The sequence below is a fragment of the Diuraphis noxia genome, unplaced genomic scaffold, assembly GCF_037042655.1.
Source record: "Diuraphis noxia isolate RWA-SAM2 unplaced genomic scaffold, SU_Dnox_SAM2 contig0003, whole genome shotgun sequence".
Lineage (NCBI taxonomy): Eukaryota > Metazoa > Arthropoda > Insecta > Hemiptera > Aphididae > Diuraphis > Diuraphis noxia.
Genome location: NW_028301713.1, coordinates 62794389 through 62812591, shown reverse-complemented (window position 1 = coordinate 62812591; position 18203 = coordinate 62794389). Strand labels below are relative to the sequence as shown.

The 18203-nt window shown below is 28.0% G+C and overlaps 5 protein-coding genes and 1 pseudogene across 6 annotated transcripts; 2 read left to right on the top strand and 4 right to left on the bottom strand.

Annotated features, from left to right (window-relative positions):
- Positions 1–14: 14 nt before the first annotated feature.
- On the bottom strand, positions 15–3490 carry ENGase (cytosolic endo-beta-N-acetylglucosaminidase). Its single transcript, XM_015516167.2, has 2 exons — positions 2002–3490; positions 15–1941 (listed from the first exon to the last, which is right to left on the bottom strand). Exon 2 carries the CDS (start codon positions 1937–1939, stop codon positions 353–355), a length of 1587 nt encoding a protein of 528 aa, XP_015371653.1. The 5' UTR covers positions 1940–1941; positions 2002–3490; the 3' UTR covers positions 15–352.
- A 124-nt stretch (positions 3491–3614) lies between these two features.
- Positions 3615–4452, top strand: LOC107167200 (uncharacterized). The gene is made up of 2 exons (XM_015516139.2): positions 3615–3822; positions 4145–4452. Exons 1-2 carry the CDS (start codon positions 3808–3810, stop codon positions 4382–4384), a joined length of 255 nt encoding a protein of 84 aa, XP_015371625.2. The 5' UTR covers positions 3615–3807; the 3' UTR covers positions 4385–4452.
- On the bottom strand, positions 4372–8256 carry puml (pummelig). The gene is made up of 7 exons (XM_089225010.1): positions 7829–8256; positions 7649–7731; positions 7201–7585; positions 6998–7146; positions 6296–6413; positions 4654–4840; positions 4372–4577 (listed from the first exon to the last, which is right to left on the bottom strand). The coding sequence occupies exons 1-7, from the start codon at positions 7867–7869 to the stop codon at positions 4470–4472; spliced, it is 1071 nt and encodes a 356-aa protein (XP_089081136.1). The 5' UTR covers positions 7870–8256; the 3' UTR covers positions 4372–4469.
- Positions 8257–10009: 1753 nt separating this feature from the next.
- On the bottom strand, positions 10010–13512 carry LOC149057647 (uncharacterized). 2 transcript variants are annotated; one of them, XM_089225012.1, is made up of 5 exons: positions 13100–13512; positions 12754–13019; positions 12131–12241; positions 11929–12036; positions 10010–11841 (listed from the first exon to the last, which is right to left on the bottom strand). In XM_089225012.1, exons 1-5 carry the CDS (start codon positions 13219–13221, stop codon positions 11576–11578), a joined length of 873 nt encoding a protein of 290 aa, XP_089081138.1. In that variant the 5' UTR covers positions 13222–13512; the 3' UTR covers positions 10010–11575. The 2 variants fall into 2 exon arrangements, with proteins under 2 accessions (XP_089081138.1, XP_089081137.1); XM_089225011.1 differs by having other exon boundaries at positions 12131–12274; positions 13100–13500.
- A 54-nt stretch (positions 13513–13566) lies between these two features.
- Positions 13567–15591, top strand: LOC149057646 (phenylalanine--tRNA ligase alpha subunit-like; annotated as a pseudogene).
- Positions 15347–18121, bottom strand: LOC107167210 (alpha- and gamma-adaptin-binding protein p34-like). Its single transcript, XM_015516155.2, has 6 exons — positions 17841–18121; positions 17043–17230; positions 16865–16982; positions 16652–16786; positions 15654–15782; positions 15347–15591 (listed from the first exon to the last, which is right to left on the bottom strand). Exons 1-6 carry the CDS (start codon positions 17911–17913, stop codon positions 15428–15430), a joined length of 807 nt encoding a protein of 268 aa, XP_015371641.2. The 5' UTR covers positions 17914–18121; the 3' UTR covers positions 15347–15427.
- Between the last annotated feature and the right edge of the window lie 82 nt (positions 18122–18203).

Here is an 18203-nt window from a genome sequence, read left to right as displayed (position 1 = left end):
AAAATACAAGAAAATAATTTTAACAAAACAGTTTTATTAATGTTAAACAAAAAAATGACACATATAATACTGAACAGCTAAGCTTATCTAACATAGTAAAATAAGCTATCTAATCTTAATGTTTCAATTGGTTAATGGTGCTTTATCTTTGTGTATGTATATAAAAACTTAAAAGTACTAATATTGATGATTTCATTTTTTATTTTATTTTGACAATAAGGTAAGAATAAAATAACAAAATAAAATAAATAATTTGATTAACAACATTTTTCCTATGACATAACAAATGCTGACAAAAAATAAATAAATTAGTAGGTATATCTAATCATTCAATAATATGAACCAATATTATTTATGAACTACTACCATCATTTATATACAAATGTCCAATAAGTAAGGGTTCTTCAGTTTCAATAGCAACTTCTACTATTATCCCAACCATTTCACATTTTAATTTATGCAATAACCATCCATTTTCTAATGTCAAGTTATATATTTTGGAGTCTGGAATAATACAGCTATAGTCATCACAATTATTAAAAAATATATTGTCATCCCCTTGAATGCCAAACTCCATTTTATAAGGCATTCCATATGGATCTAATGCTCCTAAAAATATTTTATGAGAGTCATAGGGCTTTAATGCTTTAACAGTTATTTCAAAGTATAATGTTGATTTAACTTCAAAATGACAAACAAATATCCTATGATAAGAAGTGTTTTCATTGTTACCATTTAGTCTTAAGCAACCACCGCCTATAATTGCTTCACCGTCAACATAAGAATTACAAGGAAAGTTACCATCCTGCAAGCACAATGGAACAGATGGTTGATAATTTAGTTTTGATAAATCATACCAGGCATCCAAAGAAGACAAAACAAAATTTTCAATTTTCTTAGATCCATAACCTCGACAAAAGTATGTAGAAAATGGTAAAGTACAAGGAATGTGAATATACAAAAATGGGTAAAGTTTTCTCCAAAATATATCTTCTACTGTATTGAATTTATTTTTATCACTCAATGTCTCATAGGTCCAACCAGGAGCAAAGATTGCAACAGATAAGTCATATTTTCTAATTATTTCCAATGATTTATAAGAATCAAGACCGCCAATGCAGTTCCTACCAAATACATCTATTCCAACATACACATCAATAACCCTACTTCCGGCATTAGCAACAGATTTTACAAGATCTTCTTCTTTCCAATTATAGTTTAGAAATATACCATCACAAGCTTGAAATGCTAATTTGTTATGATTGTTTAGTTGATTTTGCCAAATAAGTTTTCCTGTTTCCACACTTACAGAGTCATACCAAATAACTTCAGAATGTTTTATCGCAGTCTTCAGTTTAGTTCTTAATAAGCTTACTGTTTCTATCATATTTTCAATGTTTTCCAATTCTAATTCATTTTCAACATTGAAAAGGTAACCATCAAATTTATAATATTTACATATTTCTACTAAAATATCTACTAAGTTATCTCGTTTTTCTAAATTACTAAATACTTGTAACCATAAAGTATTTCCATCAGTCCATTCTGTAATTAATGTTCCAAGAACTTTAACACCATGTTTATGTGCTGCATTTATCCAACCAATTGGTGGTATAGTGATAAAATTATGGCTAAAATAAACAAATGTATCTATTACAGACCAATTATAAAATGTATACTCATTACTAGATTTTGTTCCATTTACAAATCTATCATTTAAATAACCCCCTTGCATGTCATGGCATATGAGAGTTTTTGGAAGGCCTTGATTATGAAACCTTTTAGATGTTAAGAAACGTTCATGACATTTATAATCTCTGCCATTAATGGAATAACTAGCACGATCTTGCAAATGTATAATAGGAAAAGATTCAGACAATGGCTTCCATGATAATGCTTCTTCTAAAGATTTTATTGGCAATACTTCAGTAATTTCCATTTCTGTAATATCAATAGAGCAATATAAAAACTGTAAATGTTTTTCAATAATCAATAACTTACCATTCAAAATGAATTAACAATAAATAACAATTTAAAAATCACTGGACTTGTAAAAAGCGATTAAGCAACAGAATAATTATAAATTTGAACTAAACAAAAGTAGTAGATAACAAATTAACAAATTACAAGTAACAACCACTAACGTCTTAAATACATCTTCTTAGTTAATATTCATTGTACATTTGTATGTAATATTATGTTGAAAAAGTATCTCCATAGTGCATATTATGTTATTCCGTCCTGGAGTTATATTCTATTCCTATCAGAAAATAATAATTAAGCTTATTATTTTATTATCAATCGTCAATATGATCTAAGGTTGGCGCCATAATTATATGGATATGAAAAGTGATAAGAGATTGAACCTCACAAGTCGGATAAAATTATTTTATTTTATTGACAATTGACGTAAGATGGAAATTTACAAAAGATATTTCTACGTTTATATGCGATGGAATTGAAATGGTTTGTAAATTGAAATTAAAATGTATAACGTATATGCGAAAGTATATAATTTGAGGTAAACGATTACAACGATATTATATTAATATATAATAATTTATCTTGCTATAAGATTTCCACCCTTTAGATAGAAGTCAATTACTAGTCAGTAGTCACCAGAGTTGTTTGCAATAATTTCAAAAATAAAAAGTATAAAAATATAATGTCTGTTATGTTTATTCTAGAAAATAATCTTAACATAACATGCTTATTTAACTTATTTTAACCTTTTTCGTAACAAGTGATTCGGCAGAGATTTTCTTCAAAATTATTCAGTCTATTCAGTCTATTGAATAATGAAGAAAAAAAAGAAAGCTCAATTGAATATAAAAAATTATTTATGATTTTTCTGCCATGTTAACGGAAAAGTTAATTTTAGATTCTGAGCAGACGATAAAATATGTATTGCCTTTACAATTGTTTTTTTATTTTTTTATTGTGTATAAACAATAAGTTTTCGAAATAATATCCTTATAGGTTTTCAATTTTCCAGTCATTTCAAAAACGCAGGTAAAAACAAAAAAAAAAAATCAAGAAAAGCGGAATTTTTACTCAAAATCTGCCGTTTTCGAGAAAATCGATTTTAGATATTTATGTAACTAAAACAAATTACTGCAGACTTACGAAAATATCACCAAATGTTTATAACGGCTCTTTCTATAACTGATAAATTTTTCAAATCTTTTAAAGTTATTTAAAGATATTTTAATTTTTTTTATTCAATAAATGTCAATACTATTTTATTCGCCTATCGTGATTCGTAAGCTCCTGACGTTTTCGCCAACCGACTCGCAGCGATCTGATTGCAAATTTGGATTCTCTATAGAATAAAGAAAAGTGCATACTCCTTAGAAAGTGAAAACGGAGTTGAAGTATATAAGTACCTACCGTTAAATATTTTTTTAAATTTGATTTTTGCTATTTTGGTAGTGGGTGGTTATCCTGAAACAGTGCGTCATCTGTCGGTCTATGAATTTTGTCTTTTTTGTTGATTTTAGACTTGTTTGGGAACCCTGTATATGCTTATCAAATATTGGTAACGGAACATAGAACGTGATATTGTGTCATTATACACAATTATACGCCAACACCACTATGGCCATAGAAAAGAGATTATGGCACTATATATTATAGTCAGGGTCTCAGAGTAGTCAGACTGAAGTATAAAATATTATTTATTATTATTTATTAGTATTAAACAATACTACGCACAGTAGGTATTTAAATTAATTATATACGAGTGTTATAACTACATTAACAAACAAAATTCAACCAGGAAAATTTATTGCTGATCAAGTTTCTGAAATGGAAACTAGCGAGGTAAATAATTTAATACATAAAAAAAACCAAATTAATTAATGAAATATTGAAAACCCACAATGCGATTTATGTAATCAAAACATACGTTAATCAAAATGCATTTGTACGTCTTATAGTACAATCTCAGTAAATGTGAAATATGTTTTATTATCTTAATTTATTTCATGTAATCTGTGATACAATGCTAACTATTACTTATTGTTTTGTGCAACTAACGATTGTGACTGTGCTATACACACACATCATTCCACGCAGCATTGTTTAATCAAAATAAATCCGGTTTTCATTTTAAACTTATTGTTGTTACTTTTTAATATTTTAGAGTCTGGACATAAACACATTAGAAAATATGTCATTCTACCATTGGAAACTATTAAAATTGAATGGCCGATTGGATACTATAACAGAACGTATGACAAAAAGAAAAAGTGGAACATTGGAACCTTATACTACATACATGGATGAAGATTCCACAGATAAAATTGATAAATTCTTGTTAATGAGTCAAGTAAAACCATTGGAATCAGATGATGATGATATGGACTTAAATAAAATGATATAATATTTTAATTTACTGTAAATAAATAATGTAACGTAACGTAAAATATAAATTTAAATCATATATCTCAATTATGTTGTAACTCGTTTCACTCCTCTTCGATTTCAATCACATTTTCTTTACATATTTTATCAACTAGGTTATTAAACATTTCAAATTGGTCAGCAAAAACATGATGCCCCGCATTGGGTATAGTCTATAATATGAAGAAAAAAAAATATTAATTATTGTTAATAAGCTACCTGTCTTAATTATTAATAGTTGATATATACCTCAACACGGACAAGATTATTTTCTCTTTCTAATTTAATTTTCTGTCCAATGCTTTGATCCATCCATGTGTTTTGTCCATAAATAAATGTAATGGGTACTCTTTTATCTAAATAATGTATACGTTTAATCATTGGGTTCTTTGCCCAACCAAAACCAGTGACTAGCGAAGTAAATGCGCTTTCGCCCCTAAAACAAGTATAATACAGACCTTTATTACATTATTATAAGTTATAATAGGATTTTTTGACATATCAATATCATAACATATTCAATATCTCTTAAAACATAAAAGTAACCTAAGTTTGCAATAGATATATATTATAAATATACTTTAACTTTATAATATATTTGGTACTTAATAAGTACTTTTTTTTTTATTAAGAAAGACAATTTACAATCTGTACACAATAATTACAATAAGCAAATAAGATAAAAACAGAATAAAGTAGCATGAATGACGTGATGAGGGAGAAACCCAATGGTAACACCTCTTTAACTAATTTAATAGGTCTCTACACCATTTTCGCTTTAGTCTGTGTGGTAGGTTTTTTGGGAGGATGAGGGAGGACATGTGTGATATTAAAGTATTGTGATGAGTGCTTAAATTTTGGTGGAAACGTTTATACATTGTTTTGCCTAGTTCAGTATCATTTAATATTTTTAAGTCATTGTGTAAGGTAGGGTTTGAAACGTACCGGGGGGCTTTGATTACTAACCTTAGCACTATTGATTGAAAAGCCTGAATTGGCCTGATGTTCGAGAGTAAGTGCTTAAGGTTGAAAGGACGCTACACTTACACATGTTATCTATGTTTCACGTATGCAAACATAACAATTTTTTAACACAACAAATCAATGACTAGATTCTTAAATTTTATTTAAAGTTAATATTATTGTTATTTATGTATATATTATATTATATATATGATAAAATTTGCAAAAAAATTAAATGAGTCTGAGCGTAGATTTTTTTTTATTATTTTAAAACAAATCATATCATAGATTTGAAAAAATAAAATTCTTAAGTCTTTGTAACATATTATAATTTGCTTTTAGCTTATACCTTAACAAATTAAAATATGTAAATATGGTATGAATAAACTGTTGTATGAATTTGTGGATTTGGGTTAGAGATGACGCATTGGATATAGTGTATATGATTTTAATCTAGATATACTCAACATGGCATAAACTGTCAGATAAAAAGCATTCATTCAGCATTGTAACTTCAATGTTTTGTATTTATTGCCAGATGGACAGAATTAACTAATATTGAACAGGGCTAATGATAGGTATTAGAAGGAAAGCTAAGAAGAAAAATGTTTTTGTAATATCTTTTAAAGTTCTTTTAAACAAACTACAAAAGTACAAAGCATTTAAAAATGTATTAGTTCAGTCTAAGATAAAAAGCAAAAGCAGTTTTATCTAGCTTAAATAATAAACCTTAAGTAATATTTTCTGAGAAGCTTTTAGACATAACGACTAGTCTTGATATAGTTTGAGTCTAGGTACATAATGTTCACAGCAGTGCAATACTGCAGAATTTTCAACATTAAAATATTTACTACAAAAAAACCTTTTTTTTATAAGAAAATTAATAATTATAAATTTACTATTTACTACTTTTGAATAATAAGCTTACGTTGCACGTTGAGAATTACATTGAAATATATATTCTCCAATCACAGTTGATTGTTCTCCAAGTACTGGTTCAAACTTCTTCAATATATCAGATCGCAAATTTGTCACTAACCATTGACCTTTAAAATCAATAAGCACATTTTTTATTGTTGTATAAACCAATTAAGAGGATATCATTGCACTGTTTCTTTTCTGTCTTTTACCTATGCGCTATAAACAAAATGCATTTACATAGAATCATTTTTTTTTTAAGTTTTTCAATAAAATCATGTATTTTCAAAATCGATAAGAGAATAAAATTGTCGAGGAATAACATATTAATTCATTTAAATATTGTGTCAAAACAATTTAAACATAATTTATTTTTACAAACATATTTTTAAATGGAAAATTTATACTTGGTCAATTAATAATAAAATATAAAACTAATATACTTTCAAAATTATTATCCTCAATCATTTTTGCAACAAGTAATTATTTTATTTTAAGATGACTTAAAACTCAAAAACGATTTTAGGTGAAAGCGTTTTATATTATTTTTAGAGTGAACTGAGAAAAAAAAAATATTACATTGACATCCTCTTTTTTTTTTCCGTTTTAACCGACGACGCCGCGGGATCTGCTTTCGCATTGCTTCCGCGGCGCCACCATCGTTTTACGTTGACATCCTCTAACCTAAAAAATAAATACTAATCAAATTTACCATAAGGACCAGCAAATCTTACTGGCCACAGTGGATTAAACGATTTAAGAGCATAAAATATTCCTTTGGCCCACCAAGGAATTTTTTTCTTAATATTTTTGTCTTCTTCAGGAAATCCCCAAGGATCAGCAAGTATTAAATGGTGAACTCTATACAAAACATTTTAAAAACTTCTTATTTAAATAAATATCAAGTGAATTTACCTTTCAGGATGTTGTATAGAATAAGCAGTAGCTAAATATCCTCCAAAACTATGGCCAAGTAGAATAAATTTTTCAAGTTTAATTTCTGATCTCCATTTTTCAATAGCATTTACAAATTGGTATTCCACTTTTTCAGGGTCTGTACTAAATCTTGGCCTAGAACTGCGACCAAAGCCTAATAGATCCATGGCATATACAGGTCTACAATTATTCGATATTTTGTCAACATTCATACACCAAAGCCCTATACCAGCACCAAAACCATGTAACAAAACTACAGGAGTTTCTCGTTTTTCAGTGTTAACTTCTAGTGTCCATATTTTATCTTCTTGTTCAACAACTGGACCTAGGTTAACATATCGAGTACGATATGGAGATTGGACATCTAAAAATAATTGTCAAAATTGAAATATAAAACAAAAATAATGTTAAGGTAGATATAAAGTACATGCAAATAATTTCCGTTCAGCTTCTTGTAGACATTTCCACGACATTGAGCTCCAAGGAAACCAACTCCAAAAAGAACAACCTCTAAAAGGATCACAAAAAAAAATATGATTTTCTTCAAATTTATTTTATATGTTATAGATATTTATGATCTATAAAGACAATATACAAGATATCCAACCTGTATATTGATGAAGCTTCAGAGTTGTTTACTTCAGTCATTATTGAAGTACTTTAAATTTGTTATTTATGCATTTAAAATTTTTTCGACACATTTGTATTAAAATAGTATGAATATGCGGTATAAATTGCACAACAATATTCTATTTACTAAATATTATGCAATACCAATTATGAATTAACAGTCAACTGTTTTTCATATCAATAATTAATTTTGGAATTTAATCTATATACCTAGTACGTAATAACAAAAAATAATTTAAGACGTAAAACGTATGATAAATTGTAAATGTTGAATAATGAAACTTTACAAGCAAATTAAAATTATTAACTAAATTATATCAAAAATTTTGATATTAATTTATTCCCAAAATAAAACTCAAAAAAGCGTTACTTGTTCTTGTTGACTTAGGGCTAGTATTACAATCATGGGTTATCCTCCGATCAGTGTTTAACGGACTGTAAGATGAAATAACCAGTATTACAAACTCCGGTCAACTCTGTTATTGACCGTTAGCTTCCGGTTACGCTTACTAGCCGATATCGGCTGGTTAAAAAATGTGCTGTACCGTTAATGCATCTGATTGGTTGTTAAATTGTTATGTTTTTGTGATTATTTTGTTATCATTATCATTTTTAATTATTCCTCAATAGTCAATACAACAATCTAAATTTTATTGCGAACAATATTATTATTTAATTTTGTTTTCGGTTTTCGATTACACCGACTTTTTATTATATAATAGTATATGTTGTACTATTACTATTTTTACTATGGACGCACAAGACTATATGGACGTTGACGACTATTCAGACGCCGACGAAAGTGACGAAGCAATCGATGATTTTGATCATTTGGCGGAACTTGTGGCTTTCCCTAGGCGTGCTAAAATTATTCGCAAACGACCTGACCATTTTAAAGTATGGAGAGATGATGAGTTTTTGAATAGGTTTCGTTTGAACAAAGATACCGTCAAGTTTCTCCTACGTATAATAAAACCAAAAATTGAATCACAAACCAGTAGGTAAGTGTGTATTAAAATATTTTTTTGTTCAGTTATTTGATATACTATTTGTTTATTTTGGTGCTCCTCCAATTTAAAATTGATCTTTGTAATAATAGTCCATAACCTGCAAATTATGAATCAATACCAACTATTATAAGGTTTCTTATAATAATATAAATTGAATCAAACCTAAAATGTCACATCCTAATTCTCTCATCCACATCTCTAACATGTTACATCCTAATTATGCATTTAAATAAGTTTAACACTTGTGTAATAAATAAAATATTGCATTTAATAATATGTTCCTTGTATTGGATTTTTTCCAATTTTTTACTATTCTACATCTTGTTGGTATAGTACATCCAATGTGTGTTGATTGTTTTACTTGCTTGGTTGATTTTCTAAAATATTTTACCAAGAAGTTGTAGGCTGAACATTTATTTTGATAGGAAAAATGTTTACCTGGAAAATCTATTGATTTTGGACCACCTCCACACACTTTTTTAAAATTACTTGAGATAGATTTTAATGTGCTGCTTATTTTTCCAATTTGAATAGTAAATTGGTAAACATAAGCAGTAAGCACATATATACAATATACTTTTATAATCTATTTGTTTATCAATTTTTATTTTATATAAATAGTATAGTTTTTAATTGTATAAATTTATATTTTACAGAAATAATGCAGTAACACCTAGTCAAAAACTGTTGATGACGTTGAGGTATTATGCAACTGGTTCTTTCATAGCAACTTGTGCAGATTTTGCTGGAATTCATAAAACTACTGGTGGTAAAATTATAATAGAAGTGTCAAAGGCCATAGCAGCACTTAGACCGGATTTCATTCACTTTCCAACAACTGATGATGAAATACGTAAAGTTAAGCAGGATTTCTTCAATATTGCGAAATTCCCATCATGTATAGGAGCGATTGATTGTACTCATATTAAAATAAGATCCCCAGGTGGTAATGATGCAGAAATTTTTCGGAACAGGAAACAATTTTTCTCTATGAACGTACAAACTATTTGCGATTCAAAATTGATAATACAAAACATAGTTGCTAGGTGGCCAGGTAGTAGTCATGATGCGAACATATTTCGGAACTCTGCTATTAAACAACGTTTTGATAATAGAGAGTTCAAAGATTGTGTTTTAGTGGCTGACAGTGGTTATCCAATGCAGTCTTATATGATTACACCTATGTTAAATCCAATCACTAACGTTGAAAATACTTTTAATGAGTCACAGATCCGTACTCGAAATCCAATAGAAAGATCATATGGTGTCTGGAAGAGACGATTTCCAATATTGAGTTTAGGAATAAATGTAAGAAACTTGGATACAGTACAAGCCATTATAGTGGCTACAGCAGTACTGCACAACATTGCTCGTCAGTTTGGAGATGATGAGCCTAGAGTTACTGAAGAACAAGAAAATGAAATTGCACTAACATTATTTGAACAACCTCATGATATCAACGATCAAGGAAGAAATCAATCAATACATAGAAACCGCTTTTTAAATTATTTTAATACTTTATTGTGACCAGATTGAACAAAATAAAAATTAAATTGTAAAACATAAAATCAAAAGCAATGCTAATTTCCTTCTTATATATTTATCTACTTGTACATTTTAAATTAGAAATAAAGGGAATTATTATTTAAAAAAAACTGTATTTATACATTATTTAAATATTTTGTCTAATTTGATAAATAACAATTTCCTTAGTGGAAGAAAAATATCAAAATCATAAATGTAAGTACAAATTTTTAACGAGTAATAAAAATAACAATAGTATTTAACAATTAACAAGTACTGAATAATACAAAATAATCAAAAAAAACTGTATTTATACATTATTTAAATATTTTGTCTAATTTGATAAATAACAATTTCCTTAGTGGAAGAAAAATATCAAAATCATAAATGTAAGTACAAATATTTAACGAGTAATAAAAATAACAATAGTATTTAACAATTAACAAGTACTGAATAATACAAAATAATCAAAAAAAACTGTATTTATACATTATTTAAATATTTTGTCTAATTTGATAAATAACAATTTCCTTAGTGGAAGAAAAATATCAAAATCATAAATGTAAGTACAAATATTTAACGAGTAATAAAAATAACAATAGTATTTAACAATTAACAAGTACTGAATAATACAAAATAATCAAAAAAAACTGTATTTATACATTATTTAAATATTTTGTCTAATTTGATAAATAACAATTTCCTTAGTGGAAGAAAAATATCAAAATCATAAATGTAAGTACAAATATTTAACGAGTAATAAAAATAACAATAGTATTTAACAATTAACAAGTACTGAATAATACAAAATAATCAAAAAAAACTGTATTTATACATTATTTAAATATTTTGTCTAATTTGATAAATAACAATTTCCTTAGTGGAAGAAAAATATCAAAATCATAAATGTAAGTACAAATATTTAACGAGTAATAAAAATAACAATAGTATTTAACAATTAACAAGTACTGAATAATACAAAATAATCAAAAAAAACTGTATTTATACATTATTTAAATATTTTGTCTAATTTGATAAATAACAATTTCCTTAGTGGAAGAAAAATATCAAAATCATAAATGTAAGTACAAATATTTAACGAGTAATAAAAATAACAATATAGTATTTAACAATTAACAAGTACTGAATAATATAAAATAATATTCAAAATCATCAAAAAAAAAAGTCCACTACAAATCACTGAATTTTAATTTTATACTGGATTTTTGCAATGCAAGTAGTTCCATTTCTGATGCATGTTTTTCTACTTGAAATTTTATCCTATCTTTTACTTCTTGTAATAATTCCTGTTCTCGATTTATTTTCAGCTTCCATATTTCTCTTTTAAATTCTGCTTCTTCGCTTTGTAAGTTTGATTCCTGCTCTGTCAGTGAAGCTTTTTCCTGTGCCCATTTTGACAACTTGTCTTGAAAGAGCCTCTTTCTCTTTGTCGGGCCTAAAATCATTAATAATTCGTACAGTTTATTTGATTTGAACAATGAGATAATTTTAAAATTACATAAACACATTTTTCAATAATTACCTGATTTAGAAAGTTCAACATTGTCATTTGGGGATGTTCTTTCAAACGATAATGGAGCGGATTTTGGCTGCCTTAGCATTCCAGGTGTATATTTTGCCCAAGACATTCCTGACAAAAGTAGTGAACGAAAAATGTATCTAATAAGCTAGTTATAAACAAATGTATGGTAAAAATATAAACAAAGTACAAAATAAATCTTTACCTGGTTCAGTGGACTCATTTTGAATACAACTATCTGAAGTCTGCTCTTGGAATGTACTGTCTTGATCATAATCACATCTCACTACTTCTACTTGATACTCATCTACTCCATCTATTTCAATTTGATTAGTGTTAGAAACTATCACTAAAATGAATATCATAAAATACATTAATTGTAATTAATTGTAATACGTCACATTAATATATTTTTAACTTTGACTAATCAGAAGTAGCTACTAGATTCTATTTGCTACCAGACACTACCCTCAACGTTTAAAATATTTTTAAAATTTAAATTACAAACTGAGTACCTATATTAAATTCATGAAATAATAAATTAGTAGGAGGTGGAGTTGCCACCTATGGCCACCTTAAGAATTTTCTTTCTATTGATATTTATTTATTCTATATTAAATGGTATTAATATTTTAAAATTGAATTTTCCCCTCCTATGGCCAACGTAAAAATATTTTTTATTTTATTTAAAAATGTACATTATTAATACCTATATATAATACATAAATAATAAAAGTTAATTAATAAAATTATTAAATCTAAATATTACTCTGGCCTGTTTAAATCTCAATTAATCTAAATTAATTTTTAAATCTAAGTATTTATTACCTTCATCGTCACACCAGTTAGAAGTCAATCCTGATGCTCTTGTACCCAAAAGAGCCAATACACGTTCATCAACAGAACCAAAATCTGCCAAAACAGCTTTACCACCTCCAGTGCTTGAAAGTTGCTTTCCATTTTGCACTTTTTTTTTCTGAGCTCGTCTACATATATTTTCAAATTTGCATTTCAAGACACTCGCTGGTCTAAATTGATCTGTAATAACTGCGTTGAACTCGGATTCTATTTTTGCCCAGTGTTCTTTCTTTTTCCTGTAATGTAATATTTGGACCAGTAAGTAAAAAAAACGTGATAATTATTAAATATTATAAAAAAAACAAAAGAAACTTACATATTATTCACGTGGTCGGTAGTCTTACACTGAATAACAGACCAGTGTTTCGAAATTAAATTCATCAGTTCTTCTTCCTCAGCAAAACTAAAGTTTTTACTTTTTGATGGTTTTTTATCCATGTCGTATATTAATTACACGTTCACTAATTATAAAATTACCTATTTTATAAATTTTAACTATAAGTTAAAATTTAAAATAAAACTAGTTATGAGCTTATGACACGCAGTGATATCTGGATAACACTGATAACAGTTTAAACTTTTTTTAATGATAGTGGTGGTTAAAACAGTGGATTACCGAATCGAACTCTGACGGGGTATTGTAATACTACTTTTCTGATAACGGACCGTAAAAGACAAAACCGTGGTTAAATTGATAACCGAGGCGTAAACGGACGATCAGGTAACCGAAGATATAATCATGTATTGTAATACTGGCCCTTAGTATAAGTCGTAAACGTCAACTTGGAAATTTACATTTTTTACAGATAACAAATTATAGGGTTTTCCACCACACTACACTGACTGCACCAGTGTAAATCTTTATGTTACATCGGTAACATTATTTTGCACTGAATGAACTTTTTTATGTTTCACCTCAATTACCACACTAGTTTTTTACACCCAGTGCAATGATAAGTACCACAATACCACGATTAAATATAGTATGGTCATATCTTTCATATATTTGTGGTATAGTTGCCCATATATCCTTGTGATAAGGAAGCCAGTGCTGCAGTCAGTGCCACAGCCTTAGATCTAGATCATATACTGGCTCTAGGTTATTCTGGCTTCAAGAATTAGCTCGATGGCTACATCCATAGTAAATGATCTAAGGCCAAGGCCCACGACGTAGAGAAGATCATGGCCAATACAGTGAATCTCACTTTTTCACTATAGCAGCGCTCCATGTGAGCAAAATAATGTATACACGCGATTCGCGGGACCAAACGGATGGTTAAACGACGAAAGTTTTTGGATTCTAATTAACTAAAGACAATAGTTTTAATACATTACACAAAAATTTTTAATAATAATATATTAATGTATAGTAATATAGTTGATTGTTAAATTATATTTACATGGTAAAATATCAAATGACAATAATTAATATGTTTAAACTGTTTAAAGTATTATTATATTTTTATATCAGTTCTACCCATATTAGAAACTATCTTAAATCGTGTCTTTAAGCAGGTAAAAGTAGTCTGTATACTCTTTATTTTCTTCGCTAAAAGTGTTACAGTATTTTTAGCAGGATAAGCAATTTTAGTGTTTTACCATAGTCAATGCCTTTGTTGTGTCCAATGTCCATGGACAACCATATTATCCAGTATCAGGCCTAAAGTTGTATTAATGCATTAATATATTTTATATTGTTAACTTTGTCACATTTATTTTTGTATTTCTCTCATTGTATAAAATTAATTCCTAGTTTCTTAAAGCTGTTTAATTATGGATTCTGAGCAGTTGTTAAATTTTTTGGGTATTAAATGTTCCATTAGCACATGAGACCTGAGTAAAGAAAATAATATTGATCGTCAAAAAATAATTGGTGTTATTAATAGCATATTGACATTGGGAAATATTATTACTGTTGATCCAGTAATAAGCAAATATTGGGAACTTACTGATGAAGAAGAATCAATTTTATTGGATGGTAATTATGAGGTAAACCCGTAAACCTATTTAACGCTATTCCATCCGATGGGATACCTCAAAAGGAGTTAATGCCAATATCAAATGCAAAAATTGGTTTTAGCCAGGCAATGTCTAAGGGTTAGATAGTCATTGATGGAGCAGTAAACAAAGTGATGAAAGTTGATTCAGTTGTTGATAAGGTTAAAAATGATTTGATGGAACTGAAAGCATCTCATGATCAAATTTCTGAATCTAATAATAACATTTTTTGAACTGAAATGGAATGACTGAAATCAAATTTAAGCATATTTACAATCCATACACAGAACCTAGTTAGGAAATATTTTGTTATTATCAAGGACTCAAAAAATGGATTGAAATTGGCAATTCTGGAATGTTTCATCCTGAAATGCTGTTACCAAAATGGGATTAGCAGAAAAAGTAAATGTTATAGCTTAGGGATTATCATTAGAGAGACCAACTATGATTAAATATGGCATTGAAAATATTAGAGATTAAAAGATTTAGTTGGACCTAGGATTAATTTACAAATGGTTCAAAATAACCTAATTTGTAGATTGGTCAAATAAATTATATTGATAACTTTTATGGTGCTATAATAAACACAGTATATATTTAATCTTTTTCATAATACTTTTAATTTCACTATTGTAATAAATAATACTTAAAGGTCTACATCATCTCCAAAAAATGCTTTCCAACACTCTGTCAATGTCTTTTCAGCAGCATCTTTTCTTTCTTCGTCAGGCATTGCAGAAATTTGTTCTTTTAACTTTCTTACTTTGTCAATAGTCTTGAAAAAATTAAAATCTCCTTCAAACATCTCAGCTAAAGTATAGTGGAAATTTATAGTTAATCAATTTTTATATTATATTGATTATTATAGTTACTAAATAAGTCGCTATCCAACTCAGATTCTGGTTCTGTGTCCATTTTTAAATCTGATAATCCTCCGCTTAATTGTGAATTTATTACGCTATCTTCAATTATTGACTTTGTACTAGGATTTGTTATTTGACCTTAACGTAATAAAATACACAAATAATAATTCAATAAGTGAATCAGAACAAATGTACTTTACCACGCCCCTCACGAACTTCGAAATGTTTTTTTTTTTAAAGATGTTTTTCAACACTGATTTCGAAATTGTTTGAATTTTTGTGCGGATACCATTATTTTGAAAGTTATAGCCTACCAAAGTTTACGATTTTACCTTAATACAGTGCGCTCAATTTTAATTGGACTACGTTCTATATTTATATCAATATCGCTACTTTATAACTATCTCATTATTACTAAATTGTTAATTAAATTATCTTTATGATAAATATATAAGCTCTATTAAGTTATTTCGCAATTATCAACAAGTAGACAGGCTAATGAGTATATTGTACCTTGTCAGTTAAAGTAATATAAGTATATAGTGGCTCTCTTCGCCTGCCAGCTCCGGTCCCAGACCTCGAGTTAGATGGGGGGTCGGTCCCCAAACCCCCCAGAACTTAAATAGCTAACCTGGAGGGGGTCGCGGGGGGAGGTACCTGCCCTACGGGCAGACAAATGGCCTAACAAGTGAACTGAACCTTGTTAGTTAAAGTAACACACAAGTGGCTCCGGTCTTCAAACTAAAGGAACCTTTCTTCGTCTACTGGCTACAGTCGCCAAACCTCGAGTTACTCTGCGCGGCAGTAAATTATAGTGTGGCGAGCTTGCGTATGAACGTAAAATCACAAACTATGGAGGGCTATAACTTCCAAAATAATGGTTTCCGCAAACAAATTCAAAAAATTCCCATATAAGTATAAAAAAAAACAATCCTAAAAAAAATTTTTTTTGAAATTTGTGAAGGGCGTGGTAAAGTACATTTACCAGTGAATCTAAAGTTATATACATTTAGCTTTAAGATTTGGCCAATGATGAGCATATAGGGCTTGTTTAACACGTTCAATTCCAGTTGTATCCATTTCATCTGCAATTTCTTCCAGCACAATCAATTCAAAATGGTTTTTTCGACACCATTCAAATACTTTAATAAACAAAATAAATAATTATGAAAAATATAAGAATTCTCTTTTTTTTTTATTATGATAAAATAAATTTTTACTGTTTGTAGCAGTGAACATCTGACCATCAATGTTTTTTTCACTCAATAGTATCAGAACCTCAGCTTGACTTCTCTCAACTAAAGGTAAGCATTTATTCATAGCTTCAATAATATTGCTCTAGGACAGACAAACACTTTAAATATTATTTATCACAGTTTATTATAATCAAATATTTACTTTATCAATGCTGAAAAGAATTATTATAGCATTAATGTTGTGTACAAATTGATCAGATAGTTCATTTAAACTCGTGGATGTACACAAATTTATATCAGCAGTATAATATTTACAGTCGATTGTCCAACGATTTGATAAAATATTTCCTTCATTGTTACAAATTTCAATATTTTCTTCATTTTTCAATACTGTAAAAATCGTAATACATGATTAAGTACTATTTACATAAAACTAATAAAATACAAAATTGATTAATTATTAATAAATATGTTGCACATAATAATTTATGCTATAGTACGTCACGTATATATATATATATTATATATATTATATATCACGCATAAATAAAATATGTAAAAAAAGGCAAGTTTATTTAATTTTTTTCTATTCTTACACTCTTTCACATGGTCATGAAGGATTAAAGATATTGTTTAACTTATGTAGCCACATCACTAAAATATAATTATAACAAATAAGTTGATTTTAGATATAACATAGATTGGCTTTAGTTATGAAATAACCAAAGTTTACCGATCTATAAGGCATTTACGAGGGATCTGCTCGTTTAAAGTTTCAATGAAATATTTTACATGTATAAGCATTATGCAAAGTAGGCATTTGCAATGTCAACATTTTGAATGTGAGAGGCACTGAGTCAGCTAGCTATAAACCTACTTATGCATATATTTTAAAATAACATAGTACATCAAAAATAATTTTTGTGTATAAGGTAGTGTTTGATATATAATTTGAATGTCCTTTATTACTTAATTATAATGAGTACAAATTTAGGCTTACATTTAATTGTTTTCAATGGATCATCATCACAACAACTATATATGTAAACACAAGGGAGTTCACTTGTTGACATGATTATAAACTGTTAGTTATTTGAAAGAAAAATTCAACATCAATGAATTATTAAATAATGAATGATTTGATATTTTTAATAATATCGCACCTGTCGAAGGCGCATAGTTAGTAGGTACTTAGTAGTAGTTACTTTGCAATCTGGCCATAGACAGTCATTGATTTAATGTTTAACAACTAATAAGAATTTGATGAGATTATGTCATAAACATAACTATATAAATCAATATTATTTTATTGTGATAAAAATCTGAAGATTATCAGCTGATGTGAAAATATTAGATTATCACG

Coding starts and splice junctions, on each gene's coding strand:
- ENGase (XM_015516167.2), bottom strand. CDS start 1,939: ATGGAAATTACTGAAGTATTGCCAATAAAATCTTTAGAAGAAGCATTA.
- puml (XM_089225010.1), bottom strand. CDS start 7,869: ATGACTGAAGTAAACAACTCTGAAGCTTCATCAATATACAG. Junction 7,732..7,828: donor GAAGCTTCATCAATATACAG/GTTGGATATCTT, acceptor TGATCCTTTTAG/AGGTTGTTCTTTTTGGAGTT. Junction 4,841..6,295: donor TGTAATTCTCAACGTGCAAC/GTAAGCTTATTA, acceptor TACTTGTTTTAG/GGGCGAAAGCGCATTTACTT.
- LOC149057647 (XM_089225011.1), bottom strand. CDS start 13,221: ATGGATAAAAAACCATCAAAAAGTAAAAACTTTAGTTTTGCTGAGGAA. Junction 12,037..12,130: donor AAATGAGTCCACTGAACCAG/GTAAAGATTTAT, acceptor TACTTTTGTCAG/GAATGTCTTGGGCAAAATAT. Junction 11,842..11,928: donor TGTTGAACTTTCTAAATCAG/GTAATTATTGAA, acceptor TAATGATTTTAG/GCCCGACAAAGAGAAAGAGG.
- LOC107167210 (XM_015516155.2), bottom strand. CDS start 17,913: ATGTCAACAAGTGAACTCCCTTGTGTTTACATATATAGTTGTTGTGAT. Junction 16,787..16,864: donor GATGTTCACTGCTACAAACA/GTAAAAATTTAT, acceptor TGTTTATTAAAG/TATTTGAATGGTGTCGAAAA. Junction 15,783..16,651: donor GCCAAATCTTAAAGCTAAAT/GTATATAACTTT, acceptor TATTACGTTAAG/GTCAAATAACAAATCCTAGT.